General features: G+C 48.7%; 1 protein-coding gene across 4 annotated transcripts in view; it reads right to left on the bottom strand.

Annotated features, from left to right (window-relative positions):
- Positions 1-22,234, bottom strand: part of LOC135037868 (uncharacterized) — a 444,500-nt gene that overhangs the window by 256,140 nt on the left and 166,126 nt on the right. For 3 of the 4 annotated variants that reach the window (XM_063954587.1, XM_063954588.1, XM_063954590.1), the window contains exon 4: positions 11,443-11,483. The exons of the other annotated variant lie outside the window; for it this stretch is intronic. In XM_063954587.1, the coding sequence (XP_063810657.1) occupies positions 11,443-11,483 (41 nt within the window). The remainder of the gene's footprint in view (positions 1-11,442; positions 11,484-22,234) is intronic. 4 annotated transcript variants of the gene reach the window in all.

Here is a 22,234-nt window from a genome sequence, read left to right as displayed (position 1 = left end):
TTGTTCAAGGCAATTTGCAGAGACCAGAGTCAGACCTTATATACCCCTTGATGCTCTGACTGGTGGAGAGAATCAACCGACCCAGTCAACATGGCGGCGCCCAGTGTCCAGGAAGGCGGGAGAACAATGGGGTTCACAGAATGGGGTACACTGGGAACAGCAGCGGATCTGGGGAGACGGCAGCCAGCTTGAAAACCTGACCTCCACAGATTAGCGCATTATCACGCAGGTAATAACCCCTGTACCAGATTCCTATTCCTGACATTTATTAGGAGAAAAGTGCTATATAAATATTATTTATTATAATCATTAATAATAATAATTACTTCCACGTATAAACAACCCGTAGATGTCCCTAAACTATCTACATTTCAAATGTTTAATTGTCAGCCCAGCAAGGTTAATATTCTGAAGGGTCAACTAAGAATCAAGCATAATTACTCATCAGAGGAGTCCTTTGGAACATAGGCCGAAGAACTCCTCAATAGTTTAGGGACCGAAGAAAAGGAGAGTTATGGTAGACTTACCATTGTTAACTCCCTTTCTGCGAAGTACACTGGGTTCCACAGGGAAAACATTAGGTGTAGAGTGGCCCTTGATCCAGAGAGGCACCAACAGGCTAAAGATTTAGGCTGTCCCAGGATGATTTGTGGGGCCTCCTCTATAACCCCGCCTCCAGGCACTGAGCGCTCAGTTTTGTTAACCAGTCCAATGTAGGAGCAGGTAAGAGAGAGAAGGTAGATGTTAAGTCACATAGAACCACACTCTCATGACAGGAGAAGAGACCAGCGGCTAAAGCCATACAAATTCATAGAAGCTAGGTGCGTCAGGGTTGGAGCCCTGTGGAACCCAGTGTACCTCGCAGAAAGAGTTAACGATGTTAAGTCTACCATAACTCCTTTTCTGCAGCGGGGTACACTGTGTTCCACAGGGAAAACATTGGGTGATGTCCTAAAGCAGTTCCTCAAGGGAGGGGACGCACCTTAGCGGGTATAAGAAACCGATGTCCAGGAGGAAGCATCCTGGGAGGCGGAAGTATCAAAGGCATACAACCTGATGAACGTGTTCACAGAGGACCACGTAGCCGCCTTGCACAACTGTTCTGCGGACACGCCACGGTGGGCCACCCAAGAAGGTCCAACAGGCTGAGTAGAATGGGCTTTAATAGCAGCAGGAGCTGGGAGTCCAGCCTATGCATAAGCTTATGCAATCACCATTCTAATCCATCTGGCCATGGTTTGCTTTATTCGCAGGGCAGACACGTTTGTGGAAACCAAATAATACAAACAGGGTATCTGACCTCCTGATAGAGGCAGTTCTCTCCACAAATATACGGAGAGCTCTCACCACATCTAAAGACCGCTCTTTGGGGGAAAAGTCAGAAGAGATAAAGGCCGGAACCACAATCTCTTGGTTAAGGTGGAAAGTAAGTAACCTGCGCGAGTTCTCAGAACTGCCCGGTCACGATGGAATTTCAGAAAGGGTGGACGACAGGACAAAGCGCCTAAGTCCGACACTCTTCTAGCTGAGGCAATAGCCAGCAGAAACAGGACGGTGGCAGTAAGCCATTTAAGGTCCACTGACTCAAGAGGTTCAAATGGAGACTCTTGCAGGGAATTCAGGACAACAGACAGATCCCATGGAGCCACAGGAGGAACATAGGGAGTCTGAATCCGTAACACACCCTGAGTGAATGTATGAATGTCAGGTATAGACGCAATTTTTCTCTGAAACCACATCGACAAGGCAGATATGTGAACCTTGAGGGAGGTCAGACGAAGGCCTAGGTCCAGGCCTTGTTGCAGGAAAGCCAGGATTCTGGATGTTTTGAATCTGTATGCATCACAGTTCTTAACAGCACACTGTTAAGAATTCCAGACCCTGTAATAGATCCGGGCAGTTGCTGGTTTGTGGGATTTCAGTATAGTTTGGATGACCGCCTCAGAGAATCTTTTGGCCCTCAGGAGCGATGCTTCAAGAGCCACGCCGTCAAAGTGAGTCTGGCCAGGTCTGGATAGAGACAAGGGCCCTGTACGAGGAGGTCTGGTCGTTGAGGAAGAAGAAGAGGACGCTCTGTCGATAGACCCTGCAGGTCTGAGTACCAATGCCGTCTGGGCCAAGCCAAAGCGACTAGAAGTAGTATTCCTCCTTCTTGCTTGAACTTCCGCAGTACCCTTGGCAGTAGGAACACTGGAGGGAACACATAAGGCAGCCGAAAGTGCTTTGGAATGGCTAGTGCGTCCTCGAATGCTGCTTGAGGATACCTGGTCCTTGATCCGAAGACCGGAACTTTGTGATTGTGTCGAGACACCATCAGGTCTACATCTGGTAGGCCCAAATGTGTCCACTAGGAGTTGGAAGACTTACGGATGAAGACTCCACTCTCCGGTGCGCACTTCCTGGCGACTGAGGAAGTACGCTTCCCAGTAGAGGACACCAGGAATGAACAATGCCGATATTGCCAGCAGATGGCGTTCCGCCCATTGAAGGACTTGGGAGGAAGGCAGTCTCAGCCGCTGCCAGTTCAGACACAATTTTATTCAGGTCTTCTCCAAATAAAATGTCTCCCTTAAAAAGGAGCACCTCCTAAGTCTTTTTGGAGTCCAGGTCCAGCTTCCATGACCTCAACCACAGAATACAGAGCCAGGACAGACGTAGACGACGCATTGGCTGCTAACACACCCGTCTCAGAGGATGCCTCCTGAGTGTAATAGGCGGTGGTGGTAATGTGAGACTGGTACTGTCTGGCATTGTCAGATATACCCTCGGGCAGCTCCTCCTCTAATGCCTGAACCCATGCTTCGATACCTTTAGCAGCCCAAAAGGCAGGAATAGTGAGTCTATGTACAGCACCTGTAAGGGAGTAAGTAGATTTCAGGCATCCCTTCACACTATCTGTCGGTTCTTTCAGTGAAGCGACAGTAGTGACAGGCAGAGTGGATGACACCACTAGGCGGGTGACATGAGAATCCACCAGCGGTGAATTTTCCCACTTATTACATAACTCTGCAGGGAGAAAATAGCGAGCCAAGGCCCAGTTTAGTGAGAGAGGGAACATTTTCCCTGGATTAGCCCATGGTTCCTGCCTGATGTCTACCAAATGGTTAGAATGGGGCAATAGATTTTTAACCACCTTCTGCCTTTAAACATATACGTTTTCTTAGTGACAGTAGTGGATTCTTCATCATCCGTGATTTGTAGGATTTCTAACTAGCAACCACTAGAGCAGGAACATCGATTTGTAATTCAGAGTCCTCATCAGATACACCAGATTCAGTGTCTGACAGGACAGTACCCTCCTCTTCAGATGAAACATCGGAGAGATTCGTGGATTGAGAAGAGTAAGCAGCCCGCTTAGATGACCCAGAGACAGGGAGTGATCTGGGGTAGATTTTTGTCTAACCAAAGTTTGAGTTAACTGCTTTAACTGACTAGACAAATTATCCGCCCAAGGCGGATTAACCATAGGGACAATTTGAGGCTGTAATAGCACAGGTGGTCCCATAGGGGGCGTTAGGCATTCAACGAGAGTACCCAGTAGGTATTAGAACGCGGCCCATGGTGGCTGATTGGTTACATGAGCTGCGGACCGACTAGGGGGTGTATGGCACGCAGTACACAGAGCATCATACACAGCTTCCCCCTTTGGTAAATCCTTGGCGCATGCTCTGCAGGATGCAGGAGCGTCCACAGATTTACTGCCCTTTCTGTTAGACATTGTATACAATTGCAACACAGAGCAAATTAGTACGATGAAGCCAGACAGAGTATAATACCTGCAAATAAATCCGTTAGTATGTGACTGAGTCCACAATACACAACAACACCTGCAAATAAATCCGGTATTATGTGACTGAGTACAGAGTAGAATACACTTAATAGGTAAATACTGTGACGCACTATAACAATGACCCTGACGCACCTAGTCCCTTAGGGTACAGAATACTGTGATAGATCTCTGGGAAACACTGAAGATACAGGCACACACAGTCACAATAGTAATGCAGATAATTATTAGTATGACAATAAAACTGCACTGGACTTATACATACATAACACAGCGCGGTCCTATACCGGAGGTATACATCAGAATACTCGTACAATTTATCCTGTAATTGGTATACTTTATGTTAACGAACGCTGTCTATATAGAGACATGTAGAATAATCAAGTGTTTGTAAAGTCACAGAGCTGTATACAGGCGGCTTTACAAGGGAGACCTTGCCCTGCAGTCCCGGAGAACAGCCGCAGCTATGCTCTAAGATGGCGCCCAGCCTCTCAGTCAGGGAGTGAGGGTGTGAGGAAGCTTCAGGGCAGAAAAACTAAGATTTTACTCACCGGTAAATCTATTTCTCGGAGTCCGTAGTGGATGCTGGGGACTCCGTAAGGACCATGGGGATTAGCGGCTCCGCAGGATACTGGGCACAACTAAAGAAAGCTTTAGGATTACCTGGTGTGCACTGGCTCCTCCCACTAAGACCCTCCTCCAGACCTCAGTTAGGATACTGTGCCCGGAAGAGCTGACACAATAAGGAAGGATTTTGAATCCCGGGTAAGACTCATACCAGCCACACCAATCACACCGTATAACTCGTGATACTATACCCAGTTATCAGTATGATAACAACTGAGCCTCTCAACAGATGGCTCAACAATAACCTTTCAGTTAGGCAATAACTATATACAAGTATTGCAGACAATCCGCACTTGGGATGGGCGCCCAGCATCCACTACGGACTACGAGAAATAGAATTACCGGTGAGTAAAATCTTATTTTCTCTGACGTCCTAAGTGGATGCTGGGGACTCCGTAAGGACCATGGGGATTATACCAAAGCTCCCAAACGGGCGGGAGAGTGCGGATGACTCTGCAGCACCGAATGAGCAAACTCTAGGTCCTCCTCAGCCAGGGTATCAAACTTGTAGACTCTTGCAAGAGTGTTTGAACCCAACCAAGTAACAGCTCGGCAAATTTGTAAAGCCGAGACCCCTCGGGCAGCCGCCCAAGAAGAGCCCACTTTCCTCGTGGAATGGGCTTTCACAGATTTAGGGTGCGGCAGTCCAGCCGCAGAATGTGCAAGTTGAATCGTGCTACAGATCCAGCGAGCAATAATCTGCTTAGAAGCAGGCGCACCCAGCTTGTTGGGTGCATACAGGATAAATAGCGAGTCAGTTTTCCTGACTCCAGCCGTCCTGGAAACATACTTTTCAGGGCCCTGACTACGTCCAGAAACTTGGAATCCTCCAAGTCCCAAGTAGCCGCAGGCACCACAATAGGTTGGTTCACATGAAAAACTGCTACCACCTTAGGAAGGAATTGGGAACGAGTCCTCAATTCCGCCTTATCCATATAAAATACAGATAAGGGCTTTTGCATGACAAAGCCGCCAATTCTGATACACGCCTGGCCGACGCCAAGGTCCACAGCATGACCACTTTCCACGTGAGGTATTGTAGCTCCACGGATGTAAGTGGCTCAACTCAATGCGACTTCAGGAAATCCAACACTACGTTGAGATCCCACGGTGCCACTGGAGGCACAAACGGGGGCTGACCATGCAGCACTCCCTTAACAAAAGTCTGAACTTCAGGCAGTGAAGCCAGTTCTATTTTGGAAGAAAATCGATAGAGCCAAAATCTGGACCTTAATGGAACCCAATTTTAGGCCCATAGTCACCTCTGACTTGTAGGAAGTGCAGAAATCGACCTAGCTGAAATTCCTCCTTTGGGGCCTTATTGGCCTCACAGCACGCAACATATTTCCGCCATATGCGGTGATAATGGTTTGCGTTCACTTCTTTCCTAGCTTTAAATAGCGTAGGGATAACTTCCTCCGGAATGCCCTTTTCCTTCAGGATCCGGCGTTCAACCGCCATGCCGTCAAACGCAGCCGCGGTACGTCTTGGAACAGACAGGCCCCCTGCTGCAGCAGGTCCTGTCTGAGCGGCAGAGGCCATGGGTCCTCTGAGATCATTTCTTGGAGTTCTGGGTACCAAGCTCTTCTTGGCCACCCGGAACAATGAGTATAGTTCTTACTCCTCTCCTTCTTATTATTCTCATTACCCTGGGTATGAGAAGCAGAGAAGGGAACACATACACCGACTGGTACACCCACGGTGTTACCAGAGCGTCCACAGCTATCGCCTGAGGGTCCCTTGACCTGGCGCAATATCTTTGTAGCTTTTTGTTGAGGCGGGACGCCATCCTGTCCATCCATGGCCTTTCCCAACGGTGTACAATCATTTGGAAAACTCTGGATTAAGTCCCCACTCTCCCGGGTGGAGGTCGTGTCTGCTGAGTAAGTCTGCTTCTCAGTTGTCCACTCCGGGAATGAACACTGCTGACAGTGCTAACACATGATTTTCCGCCCATCGGAGAATCCTTGTGGCTTCTGCCATCGCCATCCTGCTTCTTGTGCCACCCTGTCGGTTTACATGAGCGACCACCGTGATGTTGTCTGACTGGATCAGAACCGGCCGGTGTTGAAGCAGGGATCTAGCCTGACTTAGGACATTGTAAATGGCCCATAGTTCCAGAACATTTATGTGTAGGGAAGTCTCCTGACTTTTCCATAGGCCTTGGAAGTTTCTTCCCTGTGTGACTGCCCCCCAGCCTTGAAGGCTGGCATCCGTGGTCACCAGGACCCAGTCCTGTATGCCGAATCTGCGGCCCCCTAGAAGATGAGCACTCTGCAGTCACCACCACAGCGACACCCTGGCCCTTGGAGACAGGGTTATCCGCCGATGCATCTGAGGATGCGACCCGGACCACTTGTCCAACAGATCCCACTGGAAGATCCTTGCATGGGACCTGGTGAATGGAAATTCTTCGTAAGAAGCTACCATCTTTCCCAAGGCTCGCGTGCATTGATGCACCGACACCTGTATTTGTATTAGGAGGTCTCCGTCTAGAGACGCCAACTCCTTGGACTTCTCCTCCGGGAGAAACCCTTTTTATCCTGTTCTGTGTCCAGAACCATACCCAGGAACAGTAGACGCGTCGTAGGAACCAGCTGCGACTTTGGAATATTCAGAATCCAGCCGTGCTGTTGTAGCACTTCCCGAGATAGTGCTCCTCCGACGAACAACTGCTCCCTGGACCTCGCCTTTATAAGGAGATCGTCCAAGTACGGGATAAGTACTTCGGCCATTACCTTGATAAATACCCTCGGTGCCGGGGACAGACCAACGGCAACGTCTGGAATTGGTAATGACAATCCTGTACCACAATTTTGAGGTACACCTGGTGAAGAGGGCAAATAGGGACATGCAGGTAAGCATCCTTGATGTCCAGTGATACCCTGAAATTTTCCAGGCTTGCAATAATCGCCCTGAGCGATTCCATTTTGAACTTGAACCTTCGTATATAAGTGTTCAAGGATTTCAATTTTAGAATGGGTCTCACCGAACCGTCTGGTTTCGGTACCACAACAATTTGGAATAGTAACCCCGGCCTTGTTGAAGGAGGGGTACCTTGATTTCACCTGCTGGAAAGTACAGCTTGTGAATTGCCGCCAGTACTACCTTTCTCTGAGGGCAGCAGGCAAGGCTGATGTGGGGCAACGGCGAGGGGGAGTCGCCTCGAACTACTACTTGCAGAACCTAGGGATCCACCTGTGGGCAAGCCAACTGGTCCCTGCAGTTCCCGAGACGCGCCCCCACCGCACCTGTCTCCACCTGTGGAGCCCCAGCGTCATGCGGTGGACTCAGAGGAAGCGAGGGAAGATATTTGATCCTGGGAACTGGCTGACTGGTGCAGCTTTTTCCTTCTTCCCTTGTCTCTGTGCAGAAAGGAAGCGCCTTTGACCCGCTTGCTTTTCTGAAGCCGAAAGGACTGTACCTGAAAATACGGTGCTTTCTTAGGCTTTTGTGAGGAAACCTGAGGTAAAAAAAAATTCTTCCCAGCTGTTGCTGTGGATACGAGGTCCCAGAGACCATCCCCAAACAATTCCTCACCCTTATAAGGCAGAATCTCCATGTGCCTTTTAAAGGCAGCATCACCTGTCCACTGCCGGGTTTCTAATACCCTCCTGGCAGAATGGACATTGCATTAATTCTGGATGCCAGCCGGCAAATATCCCTCTGTGCATCCTTTATATATAAGACAACGTCTTAAATATGCTCAATGTTAGCAAAATATTATCCCTGTCTTAGCGTATTAATATTATCTGACAGGGTATCAGACCACGCTGCAGCAGCACTATTTATGCTGAGGCAATTGCAGGTTTCAGTATATAACCTGAGTGTGTAAATACAGACTTCAGGATCGCCTCCTGCTTTTTATCAGCAGGTTCCTTCAAGGTGGCCGTATCCTAAGACGGCAGTGCCACCTTTTGACAAACGTGTGAGCGCCTTATCCACCCTAAGGGATATCTCCCAACGTGACCTATCCTCTGGTGGGAAAGGGTACGCCATCAGTAACTTTTTCGAAATTACCAATTTCTTTATCGGGGGAAACCACGCTTCTTTACACACTTCATTCATTCATCTGATGGGGGAACAAAACACTGGCTGCTTTTTCTCCCCAAAAATAAAACCCCTTTTATGTGGTACTTGGGTTCATGTCAGAAAATGCGTAACACATTTTTCATTGCCGAGATCATGTAACGGATGTTTTTAGTGGATTGTGTATATGTCTCAACCTCGTCGACACTGGAGTCAGACTCCGTGTCGACATGTGTCTGCCATCTGAGGTAACAGGCGTTTTTTGAGCCCCTGATGGCCTTTGAGACGCCTGGGCAGGCGCGGGCTGAAAAGCCGGCTGTCCCACAGCTGTTACGTCATCCAGCCTTTTATGTAAGGAGTTGACACTGTCGGTTAATACCTTCCACCTATCCATCCACTCTGGTGTCAGCCCCACAGGGGGCGACATCCCATTTATCGGCCTCTGCTCCGCCTCCACGTAACCTTCCTCATCCAACATGTCGACACAGCCGTACCGACACACCGCTCACACACAGGGAATGCTCTGACTGAGGACAGGACCCCACAAAGTCCTTTGGGGAAACAGAGAGAGAGTATGCCAGCACACACCAGAGCGCTATATAATGCAGGGATTAACACTATAACAGTGATTTTTCCCCAAATAGCTGCTTGTATACATATATTGCGCCTAAATTTAGTGCCCCCCCCTCTCTTTTTAAACCTTTGAGCCTGAAAACTACAGGGGAGAGCCTGGGGAGCTGTCTTCCAGCTGCACTGTGAAGAGAAAATGGCGCCAGTGTGCTGAGGGAGAAGCCCCGCACTTTTTTCGGCTGACTTTTTCCCGCTTTTTCAGGAATACTGGCAGGGGTAATTTTACATCTATATAGCCTCTAGGACTATATATGATGTAGATTTTCCAGCCAAGGTGTCATATATTGCCCTCAGGGCGCCCCCCCCAGCGCCCTGCACCCATCAGTGACCGGAGTGTGAGGTGTACATGAGGAGCAATGGCGCACAGCTGCAGTGCTGTGCGCTACCTTGGTGAAGACCGAAGTCTTCTGCCGCCGATTTTCCGGACTCTTCATGCTTCTGGCTCTGTAAGGGGGACGGCGGCGCGGCTCCGGGAACGAACACCCAGGTCGGGTCCTGCGGTCGATCCCTCTGGAGCTAATGGTGTCCAGTAGCCTAAGAAGCCCAAACTACCACCTGTTAGGTAGGTTCGCTTCTTCTCCCCTTAGTCCCTCGCTGCAGTGAGTCTGTTGCCAGCAGATCTCACTGTAAAATAAAAAACCTAAATATACTTTCTTTCTAGGAGCTCAGGAGAGCCCCTAGTGTGCATCCAGCTCAGCCGGGCACAAGAATCTAACTGAGGTCTGGAGGAGTGTCTTGGTGGGAGGAGCGAGTGCACACCAGGTAGTCCTAAAGCTTTCTTTAGTTGTGCCCAGTCTCCTGCGGAGCCGCTAATCCCCATGGTCCTTACGGAGTCCCCAGCATCCACTTAGGACGTTAGAGAAATCTGCAGTAGATGGTGCTCTGGGCTGGGGAGGAGCTACAGGTCAAGCACCGCCTCCCCTATGCTGGGCCTCACCGCCGTTACTATGGAGCCTTATTAACAGGGGTGTTAGTACACCTGATCTGTACTCCTATGCCCTGGTGGATATAGTGGGGTCCCTGCTCAGTGAGTGTCCACGCCAGCATCTCAGTCAATCTGCCTAGACATGCGATCGGAACCCGATTTAATGGCGGGTACCGTCTGGGGGACCCTCTTACCTGCTCCCCGTAGCAGCCATGCAAACCAGGATAGCATCTGCTACCGTGTGCCTAGAGCTGTAGCGTCTCTGCCGCAAGTACCCGGGAACAGGCCGCGGGAGTATGCGACGCTGCTTGGGAGGTGACGGAGACACAGCGCTGAATGTCACCCTGACATATAAATGCTGCGTATCGAAGTCTTCTGAAAAAGACTTTGTTCAGGGCTGCCCAGCGCAGCCCTCCTGTTAGTAACCATCTTCTTCAGGGCTGCCCAGCGCAGCCCTCCTGTTCGTAACGAGCTTCTTCAGGCACCAACTCGAAACTGTGCTCACAGTGCCTGGAGGCAGGGTTATAGAGGCGGCCCCACAATGCATCCTGGGACCGCCTAAAGCTTTAGCCTGTTGGTGCCTCTCTGGATCAAGATCCACTCTATACCTGATGTTTTCCCTGTGGAACACAGTGTACCCCGCTGCAGAAATCCAGAATACATACTTACAAAGGCTGAAGCCTAGGTGAGACTTATCACTAGAGATAGTGATAAGTCCCCGCCCCGCAAACGGTCTGGACAAGCCTGGGTTGTCCAGACTGTGCCCCCCTCCCCCTCAATGCCCCTTCCCACCCCACCTCTGCCTGTCAATCAGGCAGAGGCGATCGCACAAGTGAGATGCCATGGCAGCTCATTATGTGCGCACACGCAGTGCAGCTGCTGCGCGGGTGCACACTTCACCAGGCTTCAGACTGCGACCGCTGCTGTAGCAGCAACCAGGTCTGAATAGGTCCCCTAAATCTCTACATAATTAAAGAGGAAATAATGTCATCTGCAAATGATAAACATTTAGACTTATCTAAGGATGGCTATACTGGCTACCCATGTTAATCAGCTAATTGGCCGACCCTAAGAATGGAACAGTTACTGCTGGTCAATAGGCCAAAGGAGCGAAGGCATACGACTCACATACTCAGAAAATTATCTATATGGAGGTACAGATTCATATGGCGGTGTGCTGGATGTCTCCTCGCTCTGTGGAGGTGGCTAAGGTTAATATGAATACAGTATTTGAGAAACAGACAGACGGTCAGTCATAGTGATAGATATGAGGGAACAGAATCCTTTTTCAGTCTTATCAATATATTTCCAGAACTGAATTCGCTACATGTATTAATCATTATTGCATATTAACTACACTGCATCTATCATTTGCCAGGAAAAGATTTAGTGGTTGTTCATTTTACTTCCCTTTAAAAGTTAAAATAAAAATGGTTTTCTTTACCGGATTTTCTACCAGTTTTTTTGTTTTCGGTGCACGAGAGCCTAGAGAAAAACAAAGGAAACCAAAACTTAAAACATGACTTATATAGGGGCCTATTCACCATCGGGGCCGAATGGCTGAACTGAAACTTATCACTGGAGCAATTCAGCATTGCTCCGGTGCGGGGAAAGCTTCTCCAAAAAGCAGCAGTTGTTACCACGATCAGTAACAGTCATACTTTAGAAGCAGCATTGCTTCCAACCCTGTTGCCAGATTCTGTGCATGTGTGACCTGAGGTGACGCATGCAGAGAGCTGCTGGTCAGACAGCGAGGAGGCAGCAGAGGAATGATGACTAGGCCCCATAATCACATATTTCCTTATATATAATAATGTTATGCACTCAAAGACTAGGAGGGAAATGTAATAGTTTCCTGTTTTGCAAAAGCACAGACTTGACACAATTTTGCCAGCCATTCTGAAAACAGCAGTTTTATTAAAAGGCAAAACCTGAAGGAATCTATTACAGTTGCCTCTAGGACTTTAAGGGGTAAATTTACTAAGATGGGAGTTTTTCAGAACTGGCGATTTTGCTCATAGCAACCAGATTGTACTTACATTTCTCATACGTCCTAGAGGATGCTGGGGACTCCAAAAGGACCATGGGGTATAGACGGATCCGCAGGAGCCTGGGCACACTATAAAGACTTAAACAGGGTGTGAACTGGCTCCTCCCTCCATGCCCCTCCTCCTCCTCCAGTTAGACTTTGTGCCCAGGAGTGATGGGTCACACACTAGGGGAGCTCTCCTGAGTTTCTCTAAAGACTTTATTGTTAGGTTTTTTATAATCAGGCAGACCTGCTGCTACAGGCTCGATGCATTGTGGGAGTGAGGGGAGAGAAGCAGGACCCACTTCTTCTTAGTTTAAAGGCTCTGCTTCTCGGCTACTGGATACCATTAGCTCCAGAGGGTTCGATCACTTGGTACGCCTAGCTGCTTGTTCCCGGAGCCACACCGTCAATCCCCTCACAAAAGCCAGAAGAAAGAAGCCGGGTGAGTATTGGAATTAAAGAAGACTTCAGTGACGGCAGAAGACTTCAGTGACGGCAGAAGACTTCAGTGACGGCAGAAGACTTCAGTGACGGAGGTAACAGCAGCAGTAGGGCTGCGCTCCACGCTCCCACACACCGTCTCTGGCAGGGTGCAGGGCGCTGGGGGGGGAGCGCCCTGGGGGGCATGTTGCTGACAGTCTATAATGCTGGCAGGGGACATATTACGGTGCCTGGGCACAGCGTATGTTCACCCTGCCAGCGTGTCACAAGGGGGGAGAGATAGCAGTAGCGATGTGCTCCCGCGCTTCCACCACCCGCAGGGTGCAGGGCGCTGGGGGGGGAGCGCCCTGGGCAGCATATAATAAAATATGTAATATCACTAGCGGGGCGACATTCTTCGGTGGCCGCCCCGACAGTGCACTGTGAACGGGAGGGAGCAGCAGCGGTAGCGCTGCGCTCCCGGCTCCCACACTCCACCGGGCCTGCAGGGTGCAGGGCGCTGGGGGGGAGCGCCCTGGGCAACATTTAAAAGATGTAATCACTGGCGGGGGGACAGGCTTCGGCGCCCGCCCCGCCAGTGCGCCGCGAACGGGAAGGGGGAGGCAGCGGTAGCGCTCTCTGCTCCCACTCCCCGTCGGCCTCTAGGGTGCAGGGCGCTTGGGGGGGGAGCGCCCTGGGCGGCATTGATAAAAAGATCCCGGGCAAGGGAACATACCCGGACACCGAGTGTCTTCGTCCCGCCGGGAGACCGCAGCGTTGCCGCTGCGGTCCATAGCTCCCACACACCACCGGCTTCCGTGGGTGCAGGGCGCAGGAGGGGCGCCCTGGGCTGCGTTGGGACAAAAACTAAGTTATACAGGGGGTTAACCCCTGTATATAGGGTCCCCAGCTAGTTTTAGGGGGTTATATATTTATTTGAGCGGGCTTAAGCGCGCCGGGAGGGGGCGGAGCTTAGCCCTCACAGAGGAGTCAGCGCCATTTTCCTCAGGTCCCCACCAGGATTTACTGTATAGTAAGATGGAGGGGGGCCACAGAGTGTTTAATGCTATAGGGGTGTCATATAGCATTATGTTTAATAATGGACGCATATTCCTTGTGGTGTTACATAAACTCATATATGTCGACAGGTGTTAGGGCTTGTCACAAGCTGCTGTGGGGATAACTGTCGGCTTCGCAGACGCTTGGCGGTACTTGATTCAAAAAATTAAGTATTAGCAGGTTGGTTTTGTGTGCTTGAAAACAAGTAAACGCGCTAGGGGAGACACAGTTGTTGGTGGATGCCCTGTCGGCATCAACGGTATTTCCGTGGTAGAAAAATTAACAGGCTGTTATTGCCTTATACCTGTATTGATATATATATATATATATATATATATAATAAGAATTTACTTACCGATAATTCTATTTCTCGGAGTCCGTAGTGGATGCTGGGGTTCCTGAAAGGACCATGGGGAATAGCGGCTCCGCAGGAGACAGGGCACAAAAAAGTAAAGCTTTTACCAGATCAGGTGGTGTGCACTGGCTCCTCCCCCTATGACCCTCCTCCAGACTCCAGTTAGGTACTGTGCCCGGACGAGCGTACACAATAAGGGAGGCAATTTGAATCCCGGGTAAGACTCATACCAGCCACACCAATCACACCGTACAACTTGTGATCTAAACCCAGTTAACAGTATGATAACAGAAAGAGCCTCTTAAAGATGGCTCCTTAACAATATAACCCGAATTTGTTAACAATAACTATGTACAGTATTGCAGATAATCCGCACTTGGGATGGGCGCCCAGCATCCACTACGGACTCCGAGAAATAGAATTATCGGTAAGTAAATTCTTATTTTCTCTATCGTCCTAAGTGGATGCTGGGGTTCCTGAAAGGACCATGGGGATTATACCAAAGCTCCCAAACGGGCGGGAGAGTGCGGATGACTCTGCAGCACCGAATGAGAGAATTCCAAGTCCTCTTTTGCCAGGGTATCAAATTTGTAGAATTTTACAAACGTGTTTTCCCCCGACCACGTAGCTGCTCGACAGAATTGTAATGCCGAGACCCCTCGGGCAGCCGCCCAAGATGAGCCCACCTTCCTTGTGGAATGGGCCTTAACAGATTTAGGCTGTGGCAGGCCTGCCACAGAATGAGCAAGTTGAATTGTGTTACAAATCCAACGAGCAATCGTCTGCTTAGAAGCAGGGGCACCCAACTTGTTGGGTGCATATAGTATCAACAGCGAGTCAGATTTTCTGACTTCAGCCGTCCTTGAAATGTATATTTTTAAGGCTCTGACAACGTCCAACAACTTGGAGTCCTCCAAGTCGCCAGTGGCCGCAGGCACCACAATAGGTTGGTTCAGGTGAAACGCTGATACCACCTTAGGGAGAAAATGCGGACGAGTCCTCAGTTCTGCCCTATCCGAATGGAAGATTAGATAAGGGCTTTTATAAGATAAAGCCGCCAATTTAGATACTCTCCTGGCGGAAGCCAGGGCCAGTAACATAGTCACTTTCCATGTGAGATATTTAAAATCCACCTTTTTCAATGGTTCAAACCAATGGGATTTGAGGAAATCTAAAACTACATTTAGATCCCACGGTGCCACCGGAGGCACCACAGGAGGCTGTATATGCAGTACTCCTTTAACAAAAGTCTGTACCTCAGGAACTGAGGCCAATTCTTTTTGGAAGAATATTGACAGGGCCGAAATTTGAACCTTAATAGATCTCAATTTGAGACCCATAGACAATCCTGATTGTAGGAAATGTAGGAAACGACCCAGTTGAAATTCCTCCGTCGGAACACTCCGATCCTCGCACCACGCGACATATTTTCGCCAAATGCGGTGATAATGTTTCGCGGTGACTTCCTTCCTTGCCTTAATCAAGGTAGGAATGACTTCTTCTGGAATGCCTTTCCCTTTTAGGATCTGGCGTTCAACCGCCATGCCGTCAAACGCAGCCGCGGTAAGTCTTGAAAGAGACAGGGACCCTGTTGTAGCAGGTCCCTTCTCAGAAGTAGAGGGCACGGGTCGTCCGTGACCAACTCTTGAAGTTCCGGGTACCAAGTCCTTCTTGGCCAATCCGGAGCCACTAGTATTGTTCTTACTCCTCCTCACCGTATAATCTTCAATACCTTTGGTATGAGAGGCAGAGGAGGAAACACATATACTGATTTGTACACCCAAGGTGTTACCAGTGCGTCCACAGCTATTGCCTGTGGATCTCTTGACCTGGCGCAATACTTGTCCAGTTTCTTGTTGAGGCGAGACGCCATCATGTCTACCATTGGTCTTTCCCAACAGTTTATTAGCATGTGGAAGACTTCTGGATGAAGACCCCCCTCTCTCGGGTGAATATCGTGTCTGCTGAGGAAGTCTGCTTCCCAGTTGTCCACGCCCGGGAAGAACACTGCTGACAGTGCTATTACGTGATTCTCCGCCCAGCGAAGAATCTTGGCAGCTTCTGCCATTGCACTCCTGCTTCTTGTGCCGCCCTGTCTGTTTACATGGGCGACCGCCGTGATGTTGTCCGACTGAATCAACACCGGTTTTCCTTGCAGGAGTGGTTCCGCCTGGCTTAGAGCATTTTAGATTGCTCTTAGTACCAGAATGTTTATGTGAAGAGACTTTTCCAGGTTCGTCCATACCCCCTGGAAGTTTCTTCCTTGTGTGACTGCTCCCCAACCTCTCAGGCTGGCGTCCGTGGTCACCAGGATCAAATCCTGTATGCCGAATCTGCGGCCCTCCAATAGATGAGCCTTTTGCAACCACCACAGAAGATATACCCTTGTCCTTGGCGACAGGGTTATTCGCAGGTGCATCTGAGGATGCGACCCTGACCATTTGTCCAACAGATCCCTTTGGAAAATTCTTGCATGGAATCTGCCGAATGGAATTGCTTCGTAAAAAGCCACCATTTTTCCCAGGACTCTTGTGCATTGATGTACAGACACCTTTCCTGGTTTTAGGAGGTTCCTGACAGGTCGGATAACTCCTTGGCTTTTTCCTCGGGAAGAAAAACCTTTTTCTGAACCGTGTCCAGAATCATCCCTAGGAACAGCAGACGTATCGTCGGAAAACAGCTGCGATTCTTGGAATATTTAGAATCCAGTCGTGCCGTCGAAGAACTACTTTAGATAGTGCTCTTCCGACCTCCAACTGTTCTCTGGAACTTGCCCTTTTTAGGTCGTGCAAGTAAGGGATAATTTAGATGCCTTTTTTCTTTGAAGAAACATCTTTTCGGCCATTACCTTGGTAAAAAGGCCCGGGGTGCCGTGGATAATTCAAACGGCATCGTCTGAAACTGATATTGACAGTTCTGTACCACGAACCAGAGGTACCCTTGATGAGAAGGACAAAATTTGGACATGGAGGTAATCCTTGATGTCCAGGGACACCATATAGTCCCCTTTTTTCCGGTTCGCTATCACTGCTCTGAGTGACTTTATCTCGATTTGAACCTTTTATGTAAGTGTTCAAAACATTTTAGATTTAGACTATGTGTCACCAAGCCGTCTGGCTTCAGTACCACAATATAGTGTGGAAAAATAATACCCTTTTCCTTGTCGTAGGAGGGGTACTTTGATTATCACCTGCTGGATATACCGCTTGTGAATTGTTTCCAATGCTGCCTCCCTGTCGGAGGGAGCCGTTGGTAAAGCAGACTTCAGGAACCTGCGAGGAGAAGATGTCTCGACTCTCCAATCTTTACCCCTGGGATAATACTCGTACGATCTAGGGGTCAACTTGCGAGTGATCCCACTGCGCCCTGAGACTCTTGAGACTACCCCCCCACCTTGAGTCCGCTTGCACGGCCCCAGCGTCATGCTGAGGACTTGGCAGACGCGGTGGAGGGTTTCTTTTCCTGGGAAAGGGCTGCCTGCTGCAGTCTACTTCCCTTACCTCTATGTCTGGGCAGATATGACTGGCCTTTTGCCTGCATGCCCTCATGGGAAAGGAAAGATTGAGGCTGAAAAGACGGTGTCTTTTTTAGCTGAGATGTAACTTGGGGTAAAAAAGGTTGGATTTCCCAGCTGTTGCTGTGGTCCCCAGGTCCGATGGACCGACCCCCAAATAACTCCTTCCCTTTATACAGCAATACTTCCATCTGCCGTATGGGATCTGTATCACCTGACCACTGTCGTGTCCCTGACATCTTCTGGGAGATATGGACAACGCACTTATCTTGATGCCAGAGAGCAAATATCCCTCTGTGCATCTCACATACATATATATAGAATGCATCCTATTAAATGCTCTACATGAATAAAATATTTTCAGTCAGGGAATCCGACCAAGCCAACCCAGCACTGCATCTCCAGGCTGATGGCGATCGCTGGTCGCAGTATAACCACCGTATGTGTGTATATACTTTTTAGGATATTTTTCCAGCTTCCTATCAGCTGGCTCCTTGAGGGCGGCCGTATCTGGAGACGGTAACGCCACTTGATAAGCGTGTGAGCGCCTTATCACCCTAAGGGGTGTTTCCCAACGTACCCTAATTTCTGGCGGGAAAGGGTATAACGCCAATATTTGCTATCGGGGTAACCCTACGCATCATCACACACTTCATTTTATTTTATCTGATTCAGGAAAAACTACAGGTAGTTTTTTCCACTCCCACATAATACCCTTTCTTGTGGTACTTGTAGTATCAGAAACACGTAACACCTCCTTCATTGCCCTTAACGTGTGGCCCTAATGAGAAATACGTTTGTTTATTCACCGTCGACACTGTATTCAGTGTCCGTGTCTGTGTCGACCGACTGAGGTAAATGGGCGTTTTTAAAACCCCTGACGGTGTTTCTGAGACGCCTGGACCGGTCCTAATAGATTGTCGGCCGTCTCATGTCGTCAACCGACCTTGCAGCGTGTTGACATTCTCACGTAATTCTCTAAATAAGCCATCCATTCCGGTGTCGACTCCCTAGAGAGTGACATCACCATTACAGGCAATTTCTCCGCCTCCTCACCAACATCGTCCTCATACATGTCGACACACACGTGCCGACACACAGCACACACACCGGGAATGCTCTGACAGAGGACAGGACCCACTAGCCCTTTGGGGAGACAGAGGGAGAGTCTGCCAGCACACACCAAAAACGCTATAATTATATAGGGACAACCTTATATAAGTGTTTCTCCCTTATAGCATCTTTTATATATATACAATATCGCCAAAATCAGTGCCCCCCCTCTCTGTTTTAACCCTGTTTCTGTAGTGCAGTGCAGGGGAGAGCCTGGGAGCCTTCTCTCCAGCTTTTCTGTGAGAGAAAATGGCGCTGTGTGCTGAGGAGATAGGCCCCGCCCCTTTTACGGCGGGCTCGTCTCCCGCTATTTTTGAAGTTAGGCAGGGGTTAAATATCTCCATATAGCCTCTGTGGGCTATATGTGAGGTATTTTTTGCCTCTAATAAGGTTTTTATTTGCCTCTCAGAGCGCCCCCCCCAGCGCTCTGCACCCTCAGTGACTGTTGTGTGAAGTGTGCTGAGAGGAAAATGGCGCACAGCTGCAGTGCTGTGCGCTACCTTTATGAAGACTCAGGAGTCTTCAGCCGCCGATTTTGGACCTCTTCTCTCTTCAGCGTCTGCAAGGGGGCCGGCGGCGCGGCTCCGGTGACCATCCAGGCTGTACCTGTGATCGTCCCTCTGGAGCTAGTGTCCAGTAGCCAAGCAGCAAATCCACTCTGCACGCAGGTGAGTTCACTACTTCTCCCCTAAGTCCCTCGTTGCAGTGATCCTGTTGCCAGCAGGACTCACTGTAAAGTAAAAAACCTAAGCTAAACTTTCTCTAAGCAGCTCTTTAGGAGAGCCACCTAGATTGCACCCTTCTCGTTCGGGCACAAAATCTAACTGGAGTCTGGAGGAGGGTCATAGGGGGAGGAGCCAGTGCACACCACCTGATCTGGTAAAAGCTTTACTTTTTTGTGCCCTGTCTCCTGCGGAGCCGCTATTCCCCATGGTCCTTTCAGGAACCCCAGCATCCACTTAGGACGATAGAGAAATATATATATATATATTTATTTATTTATAGGTATATGTGGGGGGAGTGGTTTTGAAATTGTATATGTATACTTCCCTCTGACCCCTCGGGGTTCTAAGTTTATTATTATTAATTTTTGCCCGCTTACTACTCCTTGCTGTCGACATTTACTCAGTTTATCTCGACCATAACGTTCCTGGTAGATCCACATCGGGGGCACGTCAGTACATGGTCATACACATTCACAACACATTGCTGGGACCTGACGGGTCTGGACAATCCACTTGCGTATAGGTTATACAGGTTGAGTCTCCCTTATCCAAAATGCTTGGGACCAGAGGTATTTTGGATATCGGATTTTTCCGTATTTTGGAATAATTGCATACCATAATGAGATATCATGGCGATGGGACCTAAATCTAAGCACACAATGCATTTATGTTACATATACACCTTATACACACAGCCTGAAGGTAATTTTAGCCAATATTTTTTATAACTTTGTGCATTAAACAAAGTGTGTCTACATTCACACAATTCATTTATGTTTCATATACACCTTATACACAGCCTGAAGATCATTTAATACAATATTTTTAATAACTGTGTATTAAACAAAGTTTGTGTATATTGAGCCATCAAAAAACAAAGGTTTCACTATCTCACTCTCACTCAAAAAAGTCTGTATTTCGGAATATTCCGTATTTCGGGATATTTGGATATGGGATACTCAACCTGTATCTATATGTATATATATGTAGATATATATTTATATATGCATGGTTAGGATATGTGTGTTTTATTGTGTATTACATTATGTTTATCCATGAATGCTGAAATAATGGTATTCTTCTCATGTGCTGGTTGCTTAAGCTCTAGATTGGGCGTGACGAGTTGGTTTTCGATCCTCTCAAGGAGTCCGAATATTATTCTCTCCCTGACGCGGAGAGAACATTACGGCGGTCAACTCATGGTCGACGCAGAGACCGGTCGCAAAGGATCATACACAGGAAGATAAGTGAAAATGTATTTCTATACTTTGTCCTTATTTGCATTGCATGCACATGAGGGAGGGTTGTATTCGGGTAGGCATCCGATAGAATTACCCTACCCAAAGTGGGTAAGCTGGCTTATGTTGATTCTACTTATAGCATTGCAGCAGGCTGCCGCGTGACAGCAGGGGGTGTAGCCGGGAAAATGCTGAGGTCGTCTCCGAGAGATACTCGGGGGAGGTATACAGCTGTTTAGTGAGCCCTCTGTTCAGTCACTCTCGGCGGATACACCTGGTAAGTCTACATTCGCGAGTTAGCCTCCTTCACAACGGTTGCTGACGCATTCTTTTGTGGGATGCAGTCGTTTTAACCGGTTCTATACCGTTCTTTTTCTTTCCTTTTCTGTGCAGACAGTGGAAGGTGAAAAGGTAAGTGTTCTGCAGCCTTGGTAGGTTCGCAGAAGTGGATGTTGTTTTCTGTTTCCAACACGTCCACCACTTGTCGCTGAGTCTATCTGGCTAGTTCCCACTCTGGTGAGAGCTCGTCTAATAATTTCAGGTAGTCCAGGAATAGACTAAGACTTGTGAGTTATTTATAGATTCAAAAGAGGGAGCATTCTGAGTTACGGTTGTTCCCCTTACTGTTTTTTCTAAGGGATTTTGCAGTTCCCCTCTGGATGGGGAGGTAGTACGCTACGTCATACAGTGGTGCGTCAGGTTCAGGACATTGTCCGGTTGTCCCTGTATAAAGGTGCAAATCGTTGTTTCTCTCTGACTGTTCTTCGACACAGGGATTGGCTGTTGTTCACACCGACATAGTTGTCGGAGGGGGGTTTCAGAGTAGATACTGCCCGGTTAATGTTCTGGGTTTTTTCCTGTGGAAAGAGGTCTGAGGATACATAGTTGGATCAGCTTTGCTGGGACACTGCATCGATATCTTCTGTTACTAAAACAGATGGGTGCGGCCTACGAGGCCTGTTTTGGTGAGCAGGTCTACTGCCAGAGTGGCTGTCAAGGGGCCAGTTGAAATTGTGGTCCGCGTTTCACCTGCACATGCACCGGAGTATTATCCTAAAAGGCCAGGACATCACTCCTGTGGTGTCTGCTCGGTTCTCTCCTTCTAGAGGGATGAAGGTTCGGGATCCAAGGTTAGATCCTGGTATCCGTGCATAAGGATCTCCGAGGCTGGGGAGCAGGCCTTGCAAGGGACGTATTTCCAGAGGTTAAGGTTAAGTTGGAAAGCTTGTCTGCAATAAGCTTTCTTGATTTAAGAAATATTTTCGACGAACGTATTCTTCGTGTTCGGCCCAGGTTAGTTCGGCCAGACAACTTATCAGCAATGGCGTGAGTAAGCCGCTATGACGGAACAAGGACCAAGGCGGCAATGGCAGAAGATGTACAGTTTTGCCGTGGGGCAAAAAGTCTGGTAGTGTTCGTTCCGGTGGTTAGCGTAGGAGAAATGGATTTCCTCTGCTGACGCGATCTCCATCCGGGGAAAAATTCAGTCATCGTCGAGAAGTTTTCACAGACGTGACAACTTTTGTGGAGGGTCGCAATTGGTCATGTTGGTGTCTCGTTTCAACGAGAGGCCTCAGGGATATTCTTTCAGGTCAAAGGACACCCTCGTGACACTTGTGAACTCGGATTGTAGTTCTATCAAGGAGTGGTTTCTGGGTTTCGCAGAAAACAGTCTATTTTTGATGCCGGTCGTTCCTTCGGCATTAGCTGATTCAAAGTCTCTCGGTGTTACTGGGGATTTGAATATTTAGGTTGCCAATTTGGCTCAGTTTGGAGAAAT

Source organism: Pseudophryne corroboree, chromosome 2 (genome assembly GCF_028390025.1).
Source record: "Pseudophryne corroboree isolate aPseCor3 chromosome 2, aPseCor3.hap2, whole genome shotgun sequence".
NCBI lineage: Eukaryota > Metazoa > Chordata > Amphibia > Anura > Myobatrachidae > Pseudophryne > Pseudophryne corroboree.
This window is presented reverse-complemented; position numbering and strand designations above follow the sequence as displayed.